This window comes from Colias philodice, chromosome 15, assembly GCF_061535455.1.
Source record: "Colias philodice isolate Cphi_HAF_F1 chromosome 15, ilColPhil1 Martin Lab GWU primary, whole genome shotgun sequence".
In the NCBI taxonomy this organism is placed as follows: domain Eukaryota; kingdom Metazoa; phylum Arthropoda; class Insecta; order Lepidoptera; family Pieridae; genus Colias; species Colias philodice.
The window spans coordinates 11,962,384-11,988,678 of NC_143100.1; the positions used below are offsets into that span (position 1 = coordinate 11,962,384).

Genomic DNA, 26,295 nt, shown 5'->3' on the forward strand with positions numbered 1-26,295 from the left:
AACCTTATTATAATTTTGCATATAAATACTGGCCGATTCAACGAGCACGTATCACAGAGTGTTTCAAACCCGTCAAGATGTACCGCGTATTTGTTTTGCTGTGTACATTCCATTTGTCACATGGCTTCTTTTTTTGTCCCCATGTGCGGCTGCAAGCGGAGCAACTACAGCAGAGCGTCTACAACTTGCAGGCGCAACTGGCGAACGAACATGCGTCCTGCCAGTGGCAGGTAGCGCAGGTGCAGCAAAATGTGGCTGTTACATCACAGAACGCACAAACACAAATAAATCAGTGCCACGAACTAAAGAATCAACAGGCAGCGTCACATCAGCAACAAGAACAACAACTTAACCAACAGATAACGCAACTACAAGCGAATTTGGCTGAACAACAACGGGCCGCACAAACAGGAACGCAATGCCAGCAACAGGTAGGCGCTTTACAGCAACAAGTATACAAGTTGCTAACAAACGAACAAGAACTTAAAAAGCAGATAGAAGAGCAGCAGCGGAAATTGCTTGAACAAGAACAAAACGCAAAATTACAACATGATCAGTGCCAACAGCAACTACAACAACAGATCGCGTTGCAAAAAGAGCTAGAAAATAAAATGAAAAATCAAGAACAACAGTCACAGAAAAACTGCGCAGGAGTTCTAGAATTTATCACACAAACAGAACGAGCTAAGTGTCAGCAAGAACTACAGAAACAGCTAGATTTACAAAAGCAACAAGAAAACACAACGAAACAACAAGAACAAGAGTTACAAAAGCTCGAGTTGGAAAAATCTTTGTCCCCCAACAAAATGCCTCGAAACAAAACTTTTGATCACCTCGGCTCGTTTTTGAACGAATTGGACTTTTTACAATGTAATAACGACGTTTCCACAACTGTGGCTCAAGATTCCTATAAACTTACTTACCGTCTGCCGAAAAAACTCACCGATGACGATATGGAAGTTAAAATTAATAACAGAGTGATTTACGTAAAGGGCAGTGAAGGTTCGACAGTTTTGTTTGAAAGCGTTGAATTATTGCCGGCCGGTTTAAATGTGAACTCGACCAATTGGCAGATACGGGGAGATAATATGGAAATATTTATTCCATTTAACCTGCTTAAAACTGCCAATAAAATTAAATCATGTATTGCAGATAATCCAGCGATTACAATAGAATCTCCAGAGAGTACTTTTATCTTCAGAAAGAAACCATAATAACACTGAACACATAGCATTGCATAACCATGGTTGATAAATCTAAATTCATTTATGTTTACTCTTTTTAATAAAAAGTATAAAAGCAAAACTGTGTATACAAATTATTTGAAATCTTCCCTAAAATGATTTTTAATTCTTTTACTTATACTTTCATTATATTTATCTTCCAGTATCGTTGACATTTTTCATTTGATATTGAACTTAATTATACTTTTAATATAAAATTACGATATTTTTATATAGATAGAGACGCTAGTTGAAGCGATCATTCTATTTTCCAAATTAAGCTAAGGTTATGACAAAGGTTAATTGTTACTTAGAAAATATCCCTACAAACGCAGATTATAATACCTATAATATGACAAATATTTGTTTTCATTATTCAAAAGATACATTGCATAGCGACAGGGATCGCATCATCACCTATGTATTCTATTTATTTTAGAAACGCTTTTGAATCATCATAGATAGATTAAAATAGTACCAAATCAGAAATCAGAAATAGTTTCTTCAGAGAAGAGCCGATACCAAACTCTTTAGTTTTAAATCACTTTTAACATAATATTGTTTCACACATAATTATAGAAGAAAGATTAGATGGTTGGTTCATAACGATTTTACTCAAATTTCACAAACAGAAAGCTACACTATTCCTAAGAGACAGTTTCCCAGGCGGAGGCGGGACGTAATTCTACATAGTTTTCCGCCAGCGGCTTCGACCGTGTAGTCAACGATAAACCCGCATAGCACAGCTCCCATTCCCCTGGGATTTCTCAAGTCCAAATTTGAAATAAATCCATGCAGTACTTTTTGAGTTTAGCCCGGATATACACACAGACAAACAGATAATCAAACAGACAAAATTCTTAAAACTATATTTTTGGCTTCGGTATCGGTTATAGATCACGCCAAGTATTCTTAAAAAAAAAATCAATGTACAGTTTTGACTTTCCTACGATATAATTATGTCTAGATTTGATAACATATGGACTACAAAATGACTGAATATAAATTAATGACCTTGAAGTATTTAAGACAATGATAAAACATCCGGCTGACTCAAATGACCTGATGAATATCGGAATAAACTGTCTCAGTATCTCGTATCTTGAAACTGAACTTAATCATTGGAGCTTAATTGGAATGCATTAATTTTCGTCACGTTATATAGACAGATGGATTAACAGATGACAGCAAACAAAATTATAGATTGACCTGCGTTTTTAGGGTTCTGTACCGAAACGGTAAAACGGGACCCTATTACTCAGACTTCGTTGTTTGTTTGTCTGTCTCCAGGCTGTATCTCATAAAACGTGACAGCTAGAAAGCTGAAATTTTCACAAATTATGTATTTCCGTTGCCGCTATAAATTGTATAACAACAAATACTAAAAATTAAATTCTATATATTGTATATTAAGGGGGGGTCCCCATAGTACGGAACTCTTCGTGCGCGAGTCCGACTCGCACTTGGCCGGTTTTATTTAAACATTATCTACATATTATTATCAAATTTTTCGCGGACCGTATTATAAATTACACTAAACTTGGCACAGATGATAACGATGTAACGGTGAGATATAGGATCTTGCTAATTATTTATTATAATATTATGAAGAGTAAAAAAAAGCCTTAAAAGCCTTCTTCCACCTCAAAACCGGCAATACGTTCCCTAATGCTGTGAACTGTCATGGGCGGCGACTATCACCTACCATCAAGTGGGTCGCCTGCTCCCGTAGACAGAGAAACCAATAGACAAATTGATAGTTTATGTCGCATTCACACAAGAAAAAGAGCAACTTATGCCGGTGTTGTGTAAAGAAATGAGAGAGAACGATAAAATTTTTTGTTTCACCCAGCGTGCCACTTTTTTCAAGAAAAGAAACCTACTTTGCTAAACAAAGTTTGACAGCTAACTATCGTCTTCCCTAAAAATATAGTTTTTACATGTTCTAAGTTACGTAATTCATGGTATGTTTGGTTTTTAATGATTTAGACTTACTGTTAATACCTTATAAAATAATACCATGGTGCGGTGTAGCGTTAAAGGGTGTTAAAGTGATAGTGGAACGAAAATGCCTGGATTGTCTTTTCACTCGTAAGTATACAACTCTTTATCAGTTTATAGGCCTTCATGATATTTCAGCGTGTTAATATATTGTGTATCACGTGCTGTTGACTTGAATACATTGTTTAAAAACCACAAAAATAACAATTATAAATTTTAACCTAAAAAATTTTGTGTTGCCAACTTTTCTACAAATTGTTACCCACTATTATGGGAAATAATAATATATATTCTGCAGTGTGTATTTAATTAAATATCTGAAATATTCAATGGCTTGTTCCAGTTTTCCTGAACCGGATAATTTACGACAAATTTGGATTGTAGCTACAGGATGAACAGATTGGAAACCAAAACCGAAGGTTAGAAAGTATTACGGCAATCACCACCACCGCGACGCTGCCCCGCCGAAGACAATGGACACTCTTGGTTCCAACTTCCAACATTGAACCGGAGGGACGTAGTTAATTAAGTTAGAGATAATTTAAATGTAATTTTTTTATAACAATAAATTATTATTAAGTAAATTTCGTTTTTTTTGCGCGTTCGCGGGTCGGTCAATATAGTTAACGTGTGTATCTGTTAATACTTACGAAAATAAACATTCTTTTATTTTTTTTATTTTATTTTATAAAAAATAATGAACAATCGAGTTTTCATCTACATTATCATTACATACACATTTTTATATGGGATTATGATAATGATATATATTATACATACTAGTGGTCCACCCCGGCTTCGCCCGTGGTACATATTTCGCAATAAAAGGTAGCCTATGTCCTTTCTCAGGTATCAAAATATCTACATACCAAATTTCATGCAAATTGTTTTAGTAGTTTAGGCGTGATTGAGTAACAGACAGACAGACAGAGTTACTTTCGCATTTATAATATTATATAGTATGGATTATATAATATATAGGTATGTGTATATACATAATATGTATTACCCATCTAAAAGTAATATGTTTATTATATACTAGCTGCGCTCCGAAAACCATACATACATATGTACATACATAATTACAAACATTTTCTCTTTATAATATTAGTATAAACATGTAAGTATGTAATGTGGATATCTCATTATTATCCACTTATGTTATGTGAATAATGATATTGAGAGATTTGTATCTTACAAATTGCGGGGTAAATTTTCCCTCACATGGTAACCCTAAATATTGTGACGTATTCTTTTTTATCTCTTTCTGCGACACGCATTGCCGGTGTCTATTGGATTCTCTGTCTACGCCTGCTCCATTGCCGGGGTTGCAATAAAAAAAAAAAAAAAAGTTTGTTTGTTTGTTTGAACGCGCTAATCTCAGGAACTACTGGTCCGATTAGAAAAATTCTTTCGGTGTTAGATAGCCCATTTATCGAGGAAGGCTATAGGTAATCTATCATCACGCTAAGACCAACAGGAGCGGAGCACTGCGGGTACAAACGCGAGGCACAGCTAGTATTTCATATATCATAAGATATATATGTACATAATTAGTTTTTTAAAGATGCAGTTAACATGTTGGAGTTATATTATATTGATTAATGTTCTTAAGTGTCCCTATCTCCGCTTGTTAACATAATTTTGAATAGCATTATCAGAATATTAACAAAGCCATTACCGATCTCTGGAAAGTCCAATATGGAGGTCACATAATATCACGACACTGAAAATCACAGGGGAATACCAGTGTAAATTAATAATAAGGCGTTATCTAAGACGTATTAATAAGTTTATTCACTGTAAACAATTACAAATTCCCCAAGGTTCTTGATATAACTATATTACATTTTAATATACTTAAATACTATTCCCCTTTTTAATTTTCTTTTTTTTTTAGATTTATATTTTAGTATGAATATCACATCTTGAAAAGGTATTTGGGTAAAGTTGGCGTCGTGATGAACTTTCGTGGCCAATAATCAAACTTGGATTTTTTAAAAGAGCAATATATTGTAAGCAAAAGTTATTATGGACACAAATCTCGAAACGTATTAGGAACAGAGATATTTGGTTTTGTATTATTCATTTACCTTGCATATAGATAATTTTTTAAAAGACTAGCAAACCGGGCGAACTCCGTTTCGCCACCAGAGACACCTTTTCTTTGCTATAAACCTCACGGAGCCCAAGACCTTTCTAACGAACGCAAAACCGTGGAAATCGGTTCGTGCATTCTGGAGTTATAGCGTCAGGAAGGAAAACCCGACTTATTTTTATATAGTAGATTTTTCTGAGTTTTTTAGGTTTCTTCTTTATTTATTTAAGAATTCTAATCAAAACGATGTATATGAACGCTTATTCATATCACTACATAGTATAAAACAAAGTCGCTTTCCCTGTCCCTATGTCCCTATGTCCCTTTGTACGCTTAAATCTTTGAAACTACGCAACGGATTTTGATGCGGTTTTTTATAATAGATAGAGTGATTCAAGAGGAAGGTTTATATGTATAATAACATCCATCAAATAGTGGAGAAGTACTGTTATTTTTGAGGTTTCTAATGTGATGTCGTAAAAAATTACATTTTTTCCGCTTACATTGCAAACGCAGGCTGAACCCTACGAGTTTTATCAAAATAATGTACTAAGTATTATACACATTGAAAAGGTCAACAGAAAAGTCCGCGGTGGTATATGTCTATCTCTTATGGATAACCCACAATAACTTTTTTTTGTCATTTACTTTTTACGACAAATAATGGCTAATTTTCGAAGCGATTTTAACCAATACAGCATTAATCCTTAACCATTTAAATACCTTGAATACATTGTTCATTTAATATAGATCTATATGGCCCTTTACACCGTATGATTTAAGTGAATATTTTCGAAGATATTACAGATTTAAAAATTGCGGGACGTAGCGTTTGCGGCGGTACCGGCCGGCCGCCAGGCTATATAATATATACCCGTGCGAAGCGGGAGCAGGCCGCTATGTTTTTATATACAACGTTCACAGTTTTTCTGTAGTGTATTTAGTATCAGCATTGCACCCGTGCGAAGCCGGGGCGGGTCGCTAGTACGCAATATATTGCTCTTTTAAACAATCCAAGTTTCATCACTGGCCGCGAAAGTTCATCACGACGCCACCAGCCCATACAAAAGTACCCAATCCCCTTTGTTTATTTATTATTATTTTATCCCATTTATTTATTTATTATTTTATTATTTGTCTGGTATAATCTAAAGCTAAATCTGGTATATCTGGCATAATTTATATGAAGCTTCAAATATCAAGAGTAACGCTTAGAGAAATGGTAGTAGCGGAACAGAAATAAATCATGAATACTAACATAATATTATCTTTTAAAGCAATTTAATTTAATTATTGTCACAATCGAATGAATCGACTAACAATTCAACCGATCACTTATCACGAAATAAAAGGTCCATGTTGACAGTTCATGCTCATGAAGTTCTCTATTTTTTACTCCAAAATGTTCTGAAGGTAATTATATTTTTCATTGATGGATACCGCCCACTCGTTGTGCATAATTAATTTTCATACTCTCCGCAAACTATTCATAATCGGTTAGTGAAAAAAATAATTGACGAAAATATTTTTTTTAGGCTGGCTGACAACTTTGACTTATCATGTGAAGAAAATGATTGACGGAAGATTTTTCTCTATTCAAAAATATTCAATAAAAGAAAATTGTCCTTTTTCTACATTGTCGCCTTTAGTACACCTACGCAATCGTATGCGGCAGCGAGTCTCTGCGGAACTACTGCGTAGCGAAATATCTGCGGAACGTTAGTACACAGCAATGTTTTCGCAACTTTTTCGCAATGATATGCCATTGTAATTTTCGACGACTGCAGGTGCAGACGTAATTTTTGTACGTATTTTTAAATTCTGCGTGTCCAATTGCGTATAATACGGGATAATCTCGAATAGAATGCAAAAATAATTCAGTATTTTCGGCATCCATGGTGCGAAAATCTGTCCTCACCGACAGATCGCGAGCTGACGCATTGCGATGCGAAACATCACTAGCGAAACGTATGCGTCTGTGTAAAGGCCATTTCGCGGGTCCTTGCGAAACAATACTGACAAGGACGCAACTATTTCATCTATCTATGTGCTAGAGTGAGACATATCATATGCGAAAATCTGCCATACTACTTACAGATATTTCGTTGTTTCGCTGCCGCATGCGAGTGCGTAGGTGTACTAAAGGCGATTATCATTTCAAAATACTTACAATGTAAAAGTTTAAGTTTAATTTTCTATCCGAACTTTAATCCAATGCGCTTTACAATACATATTCAAGCCAATTAAATACTCACGTAAACTTGAATCGATTTATCGTGAGTGTCGAGTTGAGAGCCTATTACAGCATTAAGGAATATATGGAAGATAAAAACCCATGGAGGGTTATCGCGTAAAAACCACAGCCCCCCTAGACAAGTGGCTTTCTATTAGCGTAAAGTTCAATAGAATAGATTATGAATGTATGAGATTGACGTTTGATTACGACGACGACGACGATTGATTACGTCAATCTCATACATTCATAATCTATTCTATTGAACTTTACGCTAATAGAAAGCCACTTGTCTAGATTGCTATGACAGTTCTCTGGCATATTATGATAATATACAGTTACATATTTTGTAAAATTAAATTGTAATACTGATATGATTTAAAAGAGCAACTATGGAGTTTCTTGCCGGTTCTTCTCCATAGATACTGCTTTCCGAATCGGTGTAAATGTAAAAAAATATGTATTGACGTTTCAAAAGTGCTTCTCGAAGAAGTCTAATTGAATAAATAAATGTTTGAGTTTGAGTTTATCGAGCACCGAGTCGTGTGGATAGATCATTACTTACGTCCAAAAGACAAAACACTTTAATTTTGTGAAAAGTATAATCAACTGCAACCATTATTATAACTGATATACAATAAACAACTGGAGACTCACAATCACGCTCAAAACTCCGCCTACACATAAGGCAGAGTTTTCTAATGAGCGATACAATAGACTTTGGACACTACTGACACGAAATAAGATGTTAATTTCAATTGATGTTTTATACACGGCTGATGGCGAGCTATACCCATTTTAATAGGCGATTTTAATGTCTATAATACGTCAATGATTAATCTATATATAAAAAAGAATCCCAATTTCCCTTGGTCACGGCATCACGCGTGAACGGGTGGACCAATTTCGATAATTATTTTTTTATTATATTCCTTAAAGTACGATAATGGTTCTTATGGAGAGAAAACTTAAATATATAACAACGGGCGAAGCCGGGGCGGACCGCTAGTTAATTATTAACGAACAAATAAACTGACCGGTCGCTAGTTGTTCGCTCCCGGCCGCGCTCGGGCGCGTGTCGTCTTGCTTCTTCCAACTGACCCAGTTTTATCCTGCAAATACATATATTTTATGTTCATAACATAAAAAGATATTTGATTGTAAGCGAAATATGAGTCATTTTTTGGAAATTGTTGGGTTCGATTCCCACCCGGGGCAAATATTTGTGTGATGAACATAGATGTTTGCTCTGTGTCTGGGTGTTAATTATCTATATAAGTATTTATTTAAAAATTATTTATGTATGTTTATCAGCCATCTGGTTTCCATAACACAAGCGAAAGCTTAGTATGGGATTAGATTGTGCCATGTGTGAAAATTGTACTAAAAAAAAATTGGTTGTCTGTTAAGTCGGTTTACTGGCGATAGTTGAACGTGACAACGTCCGATTGTGCTTTTTTGTCGCTCGTTCGGCGCTCTCGCTTGCACTTCAAGCCTTACGTGGAACGCCTCAGAGCGAGGTAACGCCACATGAGTCATGTTTTTTCGTGCGTGCAGCCGGCTATCGAATTATAAGACGTTGTCACGTCAATATTTATTTATTTATTTATTTATAAAATGGAACCTGTTAGCCAACGCGTCAAAGTGATGTCTATCAGCTCTGCGCCGCTCGTTGAGCGACGACATTAGTTCCTGCACTCGCGGGTCGTGAGCGTCCAACTTCAATTTCTTGCTTTTCTTACCTGGAAGTATTTCAAATAGAAAGCGTTTTATTTGCCACCATGTAAAAAAAGTATAAATCTTCGTAATATAATACACAGAACAAAAAATTAATTAATATTTATTGAAGTGAAACTTCTTTATCGGGGTTAGAAAAAAATTTTGTGTAACATTTTTTCGTTACGCGCCATAATTTTCTTATCCCTACCACGCATGATTCGACGTATTTCTGTAAAGTTGCATATTACAGTAAATTATTTTTTGAAAAATAAGGTCATAAAGAAGTTTCACTTCTTACGTGTGTACTCTAGTGCACGCACACATTTTTTTTATTAAACGAGGTTGTTTAACAACCTCGTATAATAATTGGATTTTGTTCAGGACAATGTCTGTGTAGGATACAAGTCATCTAATTTTGTCTACCAAACCAAACAGAGGTTATATATTCAGGTAGAATTCTTAAAAAAGTATTGACAACAGAATTAATAACAAATATCTAAAAAATCTTAATGTAATTCAACAATTTATATATCAATTACATAATCATACAAGAATAGATGCAAACGCGTAAACAACTAGTGAAATTTTGCTTCACTCAAAGAAGTAGAAAATGCCAAAATAATAATCCTCTTTATCTACAGTTATTTTTCTACTTATCCAATACAAAATTCACTAACTCTTCTTTTTCTTAACAGGCTCGCTATCCGAATCGCTGGAGCTGCTCGACGAGCTGCTGCTGCTGTCCTTCTTCCTCTTACTCTTCTTCTTCTTCTCCTTTCTCTTCTTTTCTTCCTTGGGCGGACTCTTGGTCTTCGTGTGGAAGCCATCTTTGTTGAATGTTATAGTGTGTGCCGTGTAGGCGTGGTTCTTGTCGTCGATAGATTTGTTCTTCTTGCCGCGAGTTTTTTCGAATGCTTTTTGCCGGTCCGACATCCAGTCGGTTTCCCAGTGAGGGTTTTGTTCTACGAAGTTCTGGAATCAAATTAATATATTGGAATTATACGTAACAAAATAGTATTACAATTATACCATTATAAAAAACATTTTAGCTACATAAATTCGATAGTGTAATTTGTCTTTCACGCAACAATCGATTGACGCATCTTTATCTTTTGGTAATGTGTGGAAGAGCCATTAGGTGTCATAGTAAAAAATAGAACATGTACGAAATCTTTATTTTTTAACTAATCGTATTAATCAACACACAATCACAGCTTCAGAATTCTCGAAAAAGACATTTTAATAATAAGATTTAAGAAATAAATACAAAGAAATATTACCGTGTAGTTCTTAGCGTGTATGATGGATTTGAGATGAGCGGATGCACAGTGCAAGTCACCAATGAACTGGTCACACAACTTGCAGTACCACGCTGTGGACGGCACAAAGAACTGCAGACCTGTATATACAAGAAAATTTATTCAAAACTCAAACTCAAACATATTTTATTCATTCAATTAGACTTCTTATAGAAAACTAACTTTTGAATCGTCATTACATATTTTTAACATCTACCACTTATTTATGAAAATTTTAACAAAGTCGATATTCCTTTATCTTAATTTGTGCTTGGTATAAACAATAATATAACAATAATGGTATAAATGTATAATCGATTTAATAATTAATAATCTATGTAAAACATTTTTAAAAATTGTACGCCACATGGCAGATCACAGCGGATCACCTAATACCTGTATATAATACCTGTGACTCACAATAAATAATTTTTGAATTTTGAATTTTTTATTCTTTTTTAATATTTTCATTTCAAATATTTTTTATACTTTTACATAAAAATTAAAATATTTAATTGCTAATTAACTTAAAGGAAATTTTTCAAAATATTTTCAGCTTCTAAACAATCATGTAAGCAAGTACATAATATAGTCAATCGATACATAAGTTGAAACACATCAATAAGATCATTAGATTAGCAACTCGCCTTTGATAGGTGTTCTCTTTGTAGGAGCGGATGAAAACGTTTGAAATCCTTCATTAACTCCCGTCACAGAATGCCACGGCGCTTCCATGTGTGCTGCTGCACTTCTGCAATAATACAACATTTAAATTAAAGTTATAATGTCGAGTCATATACGTGATTTTTTATAGGAGTTCCACAAGGATGTAACCTTTGATATTCCTTAACCATAACATTGATGAATGCCATCATTTCATTTAGCAAATAATTATTAATAGTAGAAAATAACTTACTTATGATGCGCCGCCGAATGTAAATGATTCAGGTAGTCCTTAGCGGTCGGAGGGAACTCGTTGCACACACGACACCAATGCATCTCCGGGTCGTAGTACACATAGTTGAATTTATTGTTCGACGGCGACCTATAATGAGTTCTCTAGTTAATTTTCCGTCCAAATTAAATTAATTAATAAATATTTATATATATTACACATTAAATATTACCAACGAACCGATCATAAAAACGCTATGTGAAGTGATTCATTTCAAAGATGGAGTATGGAACGCAATGTTATGTAATAATCTTGTACTGAAAACAAAAGGGTAAATAAAACTCAAGAGGAATTGATCACATTTAATTGCCAAATAAAATTACAAATACTTATAATATTATTTACACATCTACAGTAAAATAACAATTGTTCATAAACAAAGTACAAAAGTATTATATAAACTTATAAATCTAATATTCTTATTCAAAGCAATTAACAAAATATAGCTTTCAATCATAAAAACATCTTCCATTGTGGTTGTCTCATCCAGGGGCTCACCACAATCAAATCATCCTCCGAAATAGTTGTCTCGAAGCACTGTATCAAAGCTAAAGCCATTGTGTCGTAGAAGCAAATCATTCCCTCTATAAATTGAATAATAATAAAACTATACATTACTTACCTTAAAAAAGAAGAAAATAAAAACAGATATATCAAACTTTATTCAGAATAAAAACATTTTGAAATTTTGCTTATATATTTTATTGCAAGTACCAATTAATAATATAAAAAAAATCGTAAAACAAACCTGGACTTTCGCTTAGAGCCGCGATCAGGCGAATCGTCAGATACCGGTATCTCTGCAGCCTCCTCACCGATGATGCCGTTCAACATATCTACCACATTGTTGATCGTCTTCAGTTTATTCTGTATCTCCAACTAGACAAACGCAAGGCAAGTTGATGCAAGGTAAGACAAAACTTTCATTTGTGAACAAGCACCATAAGTAGGCAAGCATGAATTTCTTTAATAAAAATTTACAGGTAGCATATAAAGAAATTGATTCATATATGTTATATTTTATAAGCATAACTAAACCAAACCTGCAGCTTAGTATTTTCCTTTAGAAAGCGTTTAGTATCGGGACTAGGCGAGCGTTTAGAATCGCCCCGAAGCTCGTTCCGTTGATCTTTCAATGTGTCCAATTCTTTTTTGAGGATTGCACTTTTCTTTATGTAGTCCTCCCGTTGTTTCGATAGAGCAGCTTTCTGGTGACGCATTTCCGATTCGATGGCCGCTGTGGCAAAATTTAAATGTCAGTCAAACGCCGTTGTTATATGTACTAGCAGTAGTTAAAAATTGTATAATAACAGACTTATCTATGATGTACCCAAATTTCATTTAAGCCAAATAATCAACTTTCAAGTCATTCCAGGGGATGAATAATAAAAGTTTACTCAGTAAATAACAACTCAATACCTGAAAAAAATTACACATAAATCAGCAACAAGAGGAAGTGTATGATGGTTTTTTTTAATCAAATGGTTTAAAAAGCAAGATAGTCTTTTAAGTCTCATTCAATGTTGATCAGCTGATATAAAATCAAAACCTTATCATTTGTAGCAATGAGTTATTAAATCAATATTTTTTTTTAATGAAAAGTTCATATTTAATAATTCCGATTCAAAATATTTTTAGTCTATGAAGGCGCAGATGAAAAGAAACATGCTTATTTCACAGCAAAGACTCCATGAACATGTGCAGATGCCCATCTGTATCAAAGAAGATTCTTAACCATCCTTACCTATGGTAAAAAGACTGTCTCTGACTGATTTCTAAAAGTAAGGCACTTAGGGTTGCCAAGGGTCAATAGATTCCAATATAACTTTCTTATGATGCCCAAAATACATAAACTAATATCATAAAGATTGGTTTTGTTGTTTGAATACAAATCTCAGGAAGTACTTGCCAAATTGAAATTGTTTTTCATCATTGTATATGTATTTTATGCTTGAGTATGACTACTTTTTTAAATTGATGAATTTAATTATCAACATATTTTTTTATTTTTAGTTTTTGATCATGTAGGTAGAATAGCTAAGAATTAGTTCAATTAATTTTTTTATTTTTATTTCAATAATTTCATTGTACATTTACAGTGTACTTAGTTTTATTTTTAAAATATTTCATTTTGTGTAATTTCAAAGCAAAATTTATGATTTGAAGTTCAACTTTTTTTAACATATAATAGAGAATATAATATAAGAATTGTAATATCTGGGATAAATATAAAATTAGATGAAATGCATACTTACTTTTATCATGACGAAACTGCCACAAATGCATATAAAATACATTATCAGTAGTATTACACAATGAATCGCGAGTAATAAGTCAATGCAAGAAACATAAAATTACCTTCTTTCTTGATCTGATCCTCAACATTATAAACCTGCTGTGGTGGTGGTGGTGGTAGCGACATCTGGTTCCAGGAGGCCATCTCGCTGGAAGCTGGTGGTGCAGCAGGTGCGGGTGGAAACTCATCATACTGCCCAGAGTACGGGGGCTGGTAGTTGTGGTTGAAGGTAGACTAAAGAAATAATACAATTTAACGTAAATTATGTCATACTAGCTTTCAGCCCGCGGCTTCGACCGCTTTGTCTACAACATAATAAATTATATACTAAAACCTTCCTCTTGATTCACTCTAACTATTAAAACCTCATCAAAATCCGTTGCGTAGTTTAAAAGATTTAAGCATACATAGGGACAGAGAAAGCGACTTTGTTTTATACTAGTGATTAGCGGGGTTGTGATGATGAAATGTAGGTTTTAAGTAATTTGTACTGATGATTTTTTAAGAATTCACAATTTAAGTATAAACTGCTTGATATCTTATAAACAAACTGGTCAACTTTAATTTTTTAGACATTTGTTTAGTAGGACGCTCTAACTGCTAACTAACCAATTTGCAAGCAATATTGTTCCTGTCATAATAGTTTTTAGCAGTTATTTTATTTGTCCAATACATCCATACTAATATTATAAATGCGAAAGTAACTCTGTCTGTCTGTCTGTTACTCAATCACGCCTTAACTACTGAACCAATTTGCATGAAATTTGGTATAGAGATATTTTGATACCCGAGAAAGGACATAGGATAGGTTTTATCCCGGAAATCCTACGGGAACACGCGGGCGTAAAGCTAGTATTCAATAAATTGAAATCCATATTTTAACATATCTCATACCTTTCGCTTTAAGCATCAACATTGTTAATTTTGTATTGACAAATAGGTTAATACCATTTGTAGCTAAGCTTGTTGGTAGCATTTTTTAGTTTGCATTGTTGACATAACAAACAGTTTTGATAGAATAATTGGCGAAACCTTAATAATATTGGATAGAAAATTATTAAACAAACATATGCGTACATCTTGTGAGAAATTGGATGCCGGCGCCGTGTAATTATTCTCTTGTTGAAACTGATTGTCCCAAAGCTCGCTTGGCTCGGGCAGCTTAGATATTTCGCTAAGTATATTGTCGTCTATAATATCCTTATCGGGCTTGCGAGGTGACCTGCTTCGCCGTTTATCTTGCTCCCTGTGAGGGCTCCTACTACGCTTCCTTGTCGGCTTCTCGTACCGCCGATACGCATCCCAATTACGATCGCGGTTGTAGTAATCTTTTCGACCCATGTCACGAGACATATTTATTGTTGTATATTCAAAACACGATTAGTACAATGATTTAAAATATCAGAGGCATGATAAATAAATGCGAAAATAAAAGTTTTCAACGCTGATGCGCATGCTGATGCGCTGAAGCCAAAATTGACAGATGACAATCGTCATAGACAAATAGTAGTGTTGCTGTATTCAATAAATTAAAAATTTCGCATGTGATAAAATCTTAGGATAAAATATTATGCTCTGGATAAAATTGGACTCAATAATATGTATAAGAAAATAAATTATAGCCTTAACTTATTAGAAACCGGGGTCCGGGGGCTATGCTATCTATATTCTCATTTAATCTCATCTCAAAGTTTAAACGGACAGGCTATCTAGGTATAACAAAAAGTTGTTGAAATAGCATTTTGATATTCGTGATGTTAGGCCACTGTTATATTATGCTTTTTTTTCATTTTATTTAAAGCAGTGAGGCAGTTTATTTAATTAAATACAGCCACGAGTACTTTTTGATAGGCAACTTATCAATGGCATTTGTTCTTATATTATATTTGATGATGAAAAGTACGGATAAAAAATACGTCTCACCTGGTTATTAGATGGGTGATAGTCGATCTTAATTTTTAATTTGTATCTTAAACTAATAGAAAAGATATCATCCTGGCAATACGTTTTAGCAAACTTTTTGGGTAGAGTATTTTGATATTTTCTAATAGGTACACAAAGTAATATACCTACTACATACATAGGTATAATAACTTTGATGTGGTAGAAACACATAAGTATTAGGTATATTATAATATTTCCATGGGTAGAAATAAAAATTATGATATTATATGCGACGGAATTTTTTCCCTTATTTTTTTATTGCGTTAAGCAATCTCAGTTTTTGTCATTTTGAAAATGTTTTGAAATTCGTTAATTTCATTAATAATCTATGGAAGTGCCGAAAAGAGAATTGTGTGCCGGTTGTGAATTTAACTATTTTTTTTATAAACGTATGAGTGAGGACACTCATACGTTTATAAAAAAAATAGTCTTGCAATTATAAAAAAGTATACCTATACATAAACTATGTATTATGAATATTTGAATATGAATCGCTTACTTACAGAAATCTACACTGTTCAGAATTTACATGGGCCATTTATAGTAGTTCAAATACCTATAATACTTCTTAGTGCTAAGGAATTGTTAGAAACTGTATTCTCGAAAAAACTTAAAATAAAATTGTACTTATGTAACTAACTATGTGTGCACAAAGCAGGCGAATTCTTATAAGTATCAACAAATCCATTTTAAATATTAAGTATAAACAAATCGATAAAAAATCTATCCCATATCTACAAATCACAATTCACACCATATTTTACTTATGACCTTAACCTTCAGCTTTTTTCCAAACTCATTACAATAACGCATGTCGCTTATACGTACCTTAAACTTATACATTGCTTACAATTTTCCGGCTGAAAGAAGTTGTGATGTTGAGATCACGGGTCGTTGCACCTCAATGGCGGGGAAGCAAAACCACTGACACAGCTGAAGCGCAGCCATTGTCGCGCGCCTGCACAGAACGCATGCGCGGCTGTTGAAGTTACCGCGAAAAGACAATCGGATGAGTTCGCCGCGAAAAAGTTTCTATATATTTTTGTAAATATTATTTTTGATATTATTGAAAAATATATAAATCATAATTTTTACATAGTTTGTTGAGTGTTTGTGAATCATTTTAAACATGAAGTATAAGGTGAGTTTTGAATTACCCTCAATTTGTGTATTTCTGAACGATTAATGTTTACTTATTATATGTCTAGGTATATATTTTGAAAGTAGCTTGTATGATTGAAATGAAGAGAATTCGCAAAGATATTCCTGTATGTAGGCAATTTATAGGAACAATATTAAACTTACACGAACTTTAATCAAAACATCCAACTCGGTAGGTAGGTATATCCTACCCGCAAATTTCTGATATTGTGAAGAAAGGAAGAAAGTATAAAGTTTTAATTTTTTAAACCTTAATTATTATAAACGTTTGTTTGATTGGTTTATATGAAAATGGATGCAACTTCTTAATAATAATATAATGGCACTAAAAATTCTTGACAATAGACAAAACGAGGGTTACGCTTATTAATTATCTTAACTAGCGAAAAACCTTGTGATAGGTAGCATTTGTAGGTAACATCATAATAACCTTTATATGCTATAAAATAAAAGGAATTTGAATACATTATGTGCAATATACAAATGTTTCTCAATAGTCATACGACATATCTTTCATTTTGTACCAAATTTGTACCTATCCATTTGTGGTAATTTTTAAAACTATACTGATTTCAATGTAACTTTTAGTGAATTATGTAGTTGGTACACAATTTATAGTTGGCATTCTATAATAATCTATTATTATTGCAAGAAGATCGATGAAGAATTAAGTCATACTGCCAATGCCGGGTGGTGCCGGTTAGTTTGGAAATAAATTTCTCAGTTCACTTTTTTTTAAATACAAATTGACTCAAATTTCGGGGGAAACAAGGCAATCGCAACAATATTATTGTTCAATAAACGGCAATTTTTGTAGATAGGCTTTCAGGGCTTACTGAAGGAATTTCCTTGGGATTAATTTTCAGTTTGCCAAAAAATATTACCTAAAGCTCATTTACGTATAATATATGTTAAATTATCATTATTTTAATAAGCACTTTAAAAAAACTTGCACTTATTTAATATGTTACTGTACTGTATGAAAAGCTCTAAATCAATCGAACTGATTTTAATTCGGCTTTAGATTAATCTGGCACTGACTGACGAATGAAACAATAACAAAAAATCAATATTCATGAACAATACCCATTAAATAAACATAAGTTAATATTTTAATAAACCAATACCATTGTTAATTCGGACGAAGATATTTTGAAATTTTTATCAAAACAGTGTGCATGTGGTTAGCATTGATGTATGTAATTGACAATTCGTTTCACCCGCATTGCTCCGCTCCTGTTGGTCTTAGCGTTATGATACATAGCCTTTAGCCTTACAATCTTGATTACTATAAACCTCTAATAGCAGGTAATTTCTAACGTCTCAAACTATCTCAGAATTTCATTTTAATTGGTTCAGTGGTTAAGACGTCAAGAAGAGACAGACAAACAGACTACTTTGCATTTATAATATTAGTTCCTAAGAATGGCTTAATTAAAACCAATTTTTTGTGAAATGTAGGTATAAGTTGAACAAAAGGACACAGACAAAGGACATAATTGTTACCAGATTACATCTGAGTCACTCTGAAATTTGAGCCAAAGTATCAATTCCAAAAGTTAACACTCCGGTATAAAAAATATCTATGTCCTCGCTGTAGTAAATAGTTATTCACACCATGATTCACACCCATTTATAAATTTTTTGAATAATAAAATCACTCTTTAATCATAGAAAGTTCACCTTTACTTTGACATTTAAGCTACTTTCTCACTCCGCTGATAAATTTGTATTAATTTGCTACAAATTCAATCTAGGCCACAGCATCTAAACATCATCAATCTATAATTATAAAAACGTGTCGTATAATCTAAGACGCCTACATAATATCGATATCAACACAATGACCGTACAATATTTGGGGTCCCGTTAAAGTGACCCACATTAGCACCGTTATCCTCCGCCATACATTATCCTTGAGGGACGTTGACCGTGTAACAATAGACGCAATTATGGATATAATTCATCATATTATTTGAGCCATTTAACTTGAGCAACAGGTTGTCGCTCGTGGCTTCGTAGTAAATAAAAGTGGGTAAATAATAATACAGTGGGTCATCTCACCAGCTCATAAATATACAAGTTTGACGAGTGGGAATAAAGAAAGAAACAAATTTACGTATTATACGGAAAATGAGCACAAATAATATATTCACATTAAGCAGAATTGATACCGAGATGGTAAAGTTCAAAAAGCCTAATAAAAGCTCGTTTAAGCTTTGCTAAAGAACTTTATAAAATATCCTTATCCATAACTAGCTGTTTCCCGCGGTTTCACCCGCATTGCTCCGCTCCAGTTGGTCTTAGCGTGATGATATATAGCCTATAGCCTTCCTCGATAAATGGGCTATCCAACACCGAAAGAATTTTTCAAATCGGACAGTTCCTGAGATTAGCGCGTTCAAACAAACAAACTCTTCAGCTTTATAATATTAGTATAGATACATATAATATGTTATTTGTCGGTATCACTTATAGTATTTGCTTAGTTACTGAAAAATCCAGGTGCCACCGCCCATGGAGGGAGTGGGACCAGACCTCAGCGGGAACCAGTTCGGCTTTCGCCGTGGTCGGTCCACACTCGACGCAATATCTCGCGTGAGAGCCACCGCAGAAGATGCGGCCGCTAGTGGAGAAGTCCTCCTGGCGGTGTCTTTGGACATCGCAAACGCGTTTAACACCCTACCGTGGGGCAGTATCCTGCAAGCTCTCCACTATCATCGCGTGCCGGGCTACATGGTGCGACTGCTGCGGTCATACCTTTCAGATAGGACTGTTGCCTATCCAACCCGCGATGGATGGAGTGAGAGGGAAGTGTCGTGCGGTGTCCCACAGGGGTCGGTCCTCGGGCCTCTTCTGTGGAACATCGGGTACGACTGGGTCCTGCGCGCCACTAACCTCCCAGGTGTTGGCGTAACTTGTTACGCCGACGATACTCTGGTGACTGCGCGTGGGGCCACATACGAGGAGGCAGCTTTATTAGCTACCACGGGAGTTGAGCAGGTGGTGTGCCGCATCCGGCGGTTGGGACTACGGGTGGCGCTGGAGAAATCCGAAGCCATCTTCTTTCCCGGTCGCCGGAGGCTACATAGCGCAGGCGCAGAGATCCGGGTGGATGGGGTAGCAATCAGGGTCACCACCACCATGAGATACCTAGGCATCGTGTTGGATAGCCGATGGAGGTTCACGGAGCACTTCCGTCGCCTCGCCCCCCGTCTTGTAGGGGCGGCCGGAGCACTGGGAAGTTTGCTGCCAAACCTTAGAGGTGCTGGGGGTGGGTGTCGCCGGCTATACACTGGCGTAATCCGCTCCATGGCCCTCTACGGGGCCCCCATCTGGGCAGACACCCTGAGCGCCCGTACCAGACCCCTCTTGCGGAGGCCGCAGCGGGTCATGGCGCTCAGGGTAGTTAGGGCATACCGCACGGTGTCTTTTGAGGCTGCCTGCGTAATGGCCGGAACGCCGCCATGGGATCTGGACGCCGAGATGCTAGCGGACGTGTATCGCCGCGTCTCGGCGTCTAGGTCACATGGGGTGAATCCTTCCTACGAGGAAGTAGAGGAGTGGAGGGCCGAGGCTGTCGAGCGGCGGTTCCGAGAGTGGGAACGCCGGCTCGAGGAGCCCAGCGCGGGTGAGAGGACGGTTGCGGCCATACGTCCAGTCCTCCAAGAGTGGTGCGACAGGCGGCACGGGGCCATAACCTTCCGCCTTACGCAGATACTGTCCGGGCACGGCTGCTTCGGACGGTACCTGTGTAAAGTCGCGAGGAGGGAGCCCAGCATGGTCTGCCACTGGTGTGCCTGCCCGGAGGACACGGCAGATCACACTCTTGCCGTGTGCCCCGCGTGGGCCGAGCCCCGTGCTCGCTTAGTCGCGATAATCGGGCCGGATCTCTCTCTACCCTCCGTTGTTCGTGCAATGGTGGATGGCGACAGATCCTGGCGTGCGGTGATCGCATTCTCGGAGAGCGTGATCTCGCAGAAAGAGGAGGCAGAGCGGGTGCGCGAGAGGGATTCTCACGCGGACCCGATCCGGCGCAGACGTCTTATTGGGCGTCGTCGCCGTGTTGCGGCCGCTTTACACGGTCGCAACGTGCCTCCTTGACGAAGGGCACCGGGCGGTGGAACGGGGAATGTAATCCATCGTCCGGTGCGGTGAGGCGACTTGAGACGTGTTCCGCTCATGCCGCCAACGGGAGGGAAGAGCAGGCACCTTTCCTGTTCTTGGCTTGCGCCTGGCCTGGAGATGGGCTGCCGCCGAGGGGGTCGCGGAAGAATTCTAACAAATACCCGCGGCCCCATCATTAAAGCGGCTCGACGGAACACAGTGGGGTTTTAGTCGGTAAGAATCCGACATAACCCACGGCTCCTTCCCCGGGGGCCGTGGGTATCTTTGGAAGATTTCCCCACTATAAAAAAAAAAAAAAAAAAAAAAAAAGGTGCCACCGCCCAATATATTAATTTACAGAAATAAATATACTAAAGAACCTAGCAGTTGTGGTGAATCTATAAAATATAATTACCATTATTCTATCGTGACAATTGCCCCGCTATTATATTTATTAACAAAATTATGACAAAAAGTGTGATTCATTCGTTACCCAATTATTGGACAATGACTATTTCTATAATCAAGATATTCAATTGAATATTAGCTGATTGCAGCATCTTATTTAATAACTAGGTGAAATTTTATCACGAATCGTTGGATTATTTGATTAGCGGGCAGTGGAGCAAGATATTGTATTTTATAATTCATTGAAAAATTGCATTGATTTAAAAATTATTGCATGAACGTAAATGAAGTAAGAAGAATAGAATGTAGTAGTTTTAGATAGGTACATCCTACAGATAATGTATTATCGATCATCGATATAATATTTTCTAATTGTATCAATTCGTTGTAGTAAATTAGTGATATCTTGTGAAATACACCTCAAAAATATGTGACTAACACACAATAACAATACTTATGTTAGGTATGTTGTCGCGACCAACCACATAAATACATTGCATAAATCTTTTTTAAATCTTTTTAAATAATTTAATTTATAAAGTAAAAGCTCGCCGAATTGGTTATAACTTTATAGGGAGGAGGTAATGTGCCTCATAGCCACCAGTCACCACTCAGGTGGTTTCCTGTTTACAATATAATTAGTTCATTTCATAATATATGCGTAATAAACGTAATATGAAGATGCACCATAAATAATACATTGGATGTTGTTGGACGTGGCGCCGCGCCGTGTCCGCATTGTGATTTAATTATCTAACGAGATCTGCATCTCGTGATTGTTTGTTTTCCTTATCTGGGTATGTAAGTAAGTATTTAATAAGCAGTGTCGTCTTCTTTTACTTATTTTAGAATATGTATGAAACACATAGCACGGTTTTTTTTAGTACAATGCAGTATAACAGAGCATAATATTATGACGTATAATGGTGATAGTAATTCTTTAAAATGTCCCAACGTTGCTCGCGTAAACTCAATGATAATTATTTTCCTAAAAAATCACAACAACCAACAATAATTTAACATCTAAACTTATTATCTTATTTCAAACTTTTAACGCTCCGCCAAGTTCAGTGATCGATCTCTAATCTTGAACTTGAAGTGACGAAACAAACAGTTTCACTGTCTATTGCTAGTTCACCGTAGATTATTGTAATCTATGCGAAATCTATGGTTGTTATTACTAAGCACATTGCCAATTCAAGGGTCACGAACCACTGCATCACTTCAAGCGATTATAATGTGAAATACTTGGTAAATATTATTGCATTAGATTATGCATCTGTAAGCGAGATTGTCTTTCCTAATGGCTTTGGTTTTTGTTTATTGTTATATATGGTACATTAATGCGTTACCATTACATAATGTGTTTTGTGTAGTAACGACTTTAGTAGGTAATATGTGCTATGTGTCGACTAGTTTCATCATTGTTATTGAAAGCTCTATAGTCTATAGTATAAACGAACCTAACTGAACATTTTGGAGGACTATATATCCACTAACTAAATTTTTATGAAATGTTACTTAGGCGGCTTAGGCCGTCTTGTTACTTGTATGCTCTCCTGCTCTCCCGGACGATTCATGGAACTTATGTAAGAAGAGAACTTACCAATGCCACAGATAATATAATGTGTACTATATTAGTCCAATACTAGATAGAATAGATAAAGATAACATGACAAAAATATTTTTTTCATAAAGTGCTAAATCATAAACCCTTTATTCATTCACGCTATTTTCTAAAATACATAATTTTAAATTTAATGACGGGTTAAACGTTTTCTCTGTATCTCTAGCAATTACTATTCCAAATTAATTACTTACTTAGGTATATGTTATGGCATCACTACCATAGGAGAGTTTATTATAGAGCAACGTATATTGATATAAAGTTGAGAGTTGTTTATTTATTTAATTCAAATGTAATTTATGTGAGTAACAAAGTTAAATTTGTTTGTAACTCTGTGCTTAACTTCACAAATTTTCCTATAAAGAAAGCACACTGAATAATAATTTGTAGCTTAAATTTGAAAGCCTACGAAGAAAATTCGAACAAAAACATTGTATTCAAAAGAAACAAGAAACTAATCATGCTTCTTCTCATAATTTTAGCTTCCATTACTAACCGTGCTTACATTCTAAACGATATAATACACCATATTAAACCTCCATTTCCTTAGATACATCATACAAAGTGAACAATTTATATGAACAAGACAATATAGGCTCACAATGGAAGGGAAAGCAAAAAGCACGTAAGCCAATTCTCTCACGGGTGAAAACACGCGCAATACACGATACGATATTATTTTACTAATCGTATGTATTTGTTTAAAATAACGTGACGTCATTATTTTTATATAAGGTTTTTGTTTACAAATCCGCCTCTAAGGTATACTATAACCAATGAATAGTTTATAGTGTACTGATGTAATAGTTATAAATTACAATATTAGCTTTTAGGTTAGCGAACTATCGCATTTTCCGCTAATCTCTGTAAAATTGTGCGTATATTTTTATGGTCATTATATGTGAAGATAATAATTATTTATATTTTTTTAAATAAATAAATGTAAACTGGGAAGCGAGATTTAAATGCATCTACTAATTAGGAGCGTGTTGATAATGCAATTTGAAGAAAATTCAAGGAAAAGCTAAACTATTTCAATATTCAAATGGTAATATTCGTACATTTTATTGACGCTCTATGTTTCAATTCAATTGTACTCAATCATATTGCATCACGAACATTTTAAGAGACGCAGTTCTTTTGAGACTGTTTTTTTTATTCTTGTAGCGTCATGGTGTCTGGGTTGCATAGCGTGGATCAGCTTAGCTTCCGCCATGTACCATACTGTCATCAAAGAGAAAAAACATAGATAAAATATCTTAATAAAATATATTTATAAAACATCTGTTGTTTGTTTTTAAACGATGACCGCGTTCTAAATACTTAATTTATTCATAAACTGATAAAATTCTGGCCATAGGTATATAGAAAAAAAAGAAACGAAGTCAATGTTCCAATTTTGAATTGAGCTTGGAACAAATGCGTGTTTATCCTCCTAAGGACCAATGGCCTCATATAAGTACATAAACACCATCACCATTACAACCCAAAGCACCAAAAAGTTTTAACTAAATTACCAACCACCGTCCTCATCCGATGACAAAATCGAAAATTCGAAATATCTTAAAAAATACCGCGCTTTTCTGCCTATGATCACTGTGTAACGCGATTGGCTGAATTGAACTATTAGCTTTGGTAGGTAAATGGGTTATCCAATCACAGAATTTTAAAATACTTTAGTTAAAGTTTTTAAAATGGCTGGTCAACGTAACAGAGGTAAGTTAAATCGTTAATTATCATATTAATCTCTCAGTTGATTTTCATTTGGTATTGAAAAATAAATAGTAAAAACAGTACAGGAACGTATTTTAATTAAATTAAACGAAACAATTCATATTGTATTTTTTAAATTCACGGATAATTTTTATGTGATCATGTGAGAACATTGGTCGTTACTTACAACATTATTTTCATTTTTTTTGTACTCAGTTGAAGACATTGGTAGTCAATGACTATAAAACATTTAATTAGTTAATAATTTATTTTGTTGTTTTACAGTAATTTTGAGTATAATTGTCCTGTTTTATGATTATAATTTATTTAAACTATCAACAGGAATTACTATTGCAATCAAAATAAACAGTTATCTTCCTTATTTTTTCAGTTATTCGTGACGATAATATCATCGATTTCCTAGCCGACTGACGGAGATTTTATTCCTAGTGATGAAGACTTAGGAGACCCACCATTTGTTTCCAAATCGATTTTTAGTTAGCTCATTGATATTTCAAGTTCCTAATATTGTACTTCCAATGTTTTTATTTTTTTTTTTAACATATTATGTTCAGATAGTTTAGATATTTTATTACCTAATATGTAGTAAACTTACACATTTAGAATTTAAGAAAAACTGTTTTTAATTCTTTTGTATACTTTTTAGAGGTTATTGTATGATTTCATATGTTATAACATAAGTAAATAAAAAATCTACAAGTAAAACCTAATTTTAAAAAAAAAATTTTTGGATTCACTTAGGTCTGATGTGATCACATGGGAACAAAATAAATCGAGTTTTTTTTTTCAGAAATGTATTCTATAAGCTATATTTTACACAGATAAAAAATCCCACAAGTAAATTTTAACTCTAACAATAAAAAAAACAAAAAAATACCATTGGGTGGCAGGCCTGTTGTATTTTTATGTACTCAGGTGAGAACAATGGGTGGTAATGCAGAATAGGATTTTTTTAGCTTGGTCCTTAGGAGGTTAAATTAGTGTGTGCTAGAAGTATTGATGTAAATTAATTGTTTTAAAGATTTAAATGTTATTTAGGATTTACATAAGGATTTAAGTATACAATTAAAAATGTCCAGGTAAGCTGTGACTGCATTTTTATCTGTAGGACCTTTATTAACATAATGTATTAGATTATAAATGATCAAAGCTTTTAATTCGATATAATAATCTATATCTTTTTTGTCTGATAAGTACGTTAAATATTTTAAACGCTTATTGTTACGATCTTAGTTATTGCTTTTTAACTATCTACCTACTTATATAATATATTTATGACCCGATCTCAATTTCATTAGTCACCATTGTAATATTTTTTCCATATCGAAACATAACACCAAACTTTACAAAAACTAGTAGGTAACAACCCAGAAATGTATAAAAGGCATAACAATGGTGCCACTAGACCGACATACATGACATAACTACCGGTAAAAACGTTTTATAGGCATTTAGATTAGTTGTTCAGTGGATTTAGGCTGTTAGGTGATG

General features: G+C 34.8%; 3 protein-coding genes across 5 annotated transcripts in view; 2 read left to right on the top strand and 1 right to left on the bottom strand.

Moving 5' to 3' along the window:
* LOC149482533 (uncharacterized) overlaps positions 1–16,668 on the bottom strand; it is a 32,880-nt gene extending 16,212 nt beyond the window's left edge. For 2 of the 3 annotated variants that reach the window (XR_016316730.1, XM_089704323.1), the window contains exons 1-10: positions 14,901–15,295; positions 13,886–14,057; positions 12,571–12,764; positions 12,276–12,406; positions 11,489–11,617; positions 11,220–11,323; positions 10,555–10,673; positions 9,952–10,246; positions 9,180–9,297; positions 8,593–8,667 (exon numbers count right to left, since the gene is read on the bottom strand). Coding sequence is in view for 2 of the 3 variants with exons in the window: in XM_089704323.1 (XP_089560449.1) it covers positions 8,593–8,667; positions 9,180–9,297; positions 9,952–10,246; positions 10,555–10,673; positions 11,220–11,323; positions 11,489–11,617; positions 12,276–12,406; positions 12,571–12,764; positions 13,886–14,057; positions 14,901–15,176 (1,613 nt within the window). In the remaining variant the exon portion in view is untranslated. Of the gene's footprint in view, positions 1–8,592; positions 8,668–9,179; positions 9,298–9,951; positions 10,247–10,554; positions 10,674–11,219; positions 11,324–11,488; positions 11,618–12,275; positions 12,407–12,570; positions 12,765–13,885; positions 14,058–14,900; positions 15,296–16,595 lie in introns of those variants that run through there. The other variant, XM_089704325.1, reaches the window with a different exon arrangement.
* LOC149482535 (uncharacterized) lies at positions 46–1,238 on the top strand. Its single transcript, XM_089704350.1, has one exon. It carries the CDS (start codon positions 78–80, stop codon positions 1,212–1,214), a length of 1,137 nt encoding a protein of 378 aa, XP_089560476.1. The 5' UTR covers positions 46–77; the 3' UTR covers positions 1,215–1,238.
* A 58-nt stretch (positions 16,669–16,726) lies between the features above and the next one.
* Positions 16,727–26,295, top strand: part of LOC149482536 (endothelin-converting enzyme 1-like) — a 50,047-nt gene continuing 40,478 nt past the window's right edge. Inside the window, exon 1 of the mRNA XM_089704328.1 lies at positions 16,727–16,908. Coding sequence (XP_089560454.1) covers positions 16,897–16,908 — 12 coding nt within the window. The 5' untranslated portion in view covers positions 16,727–16,896. The remainder of the gene's footprint in view (positions 16,909–26,295) is intronic.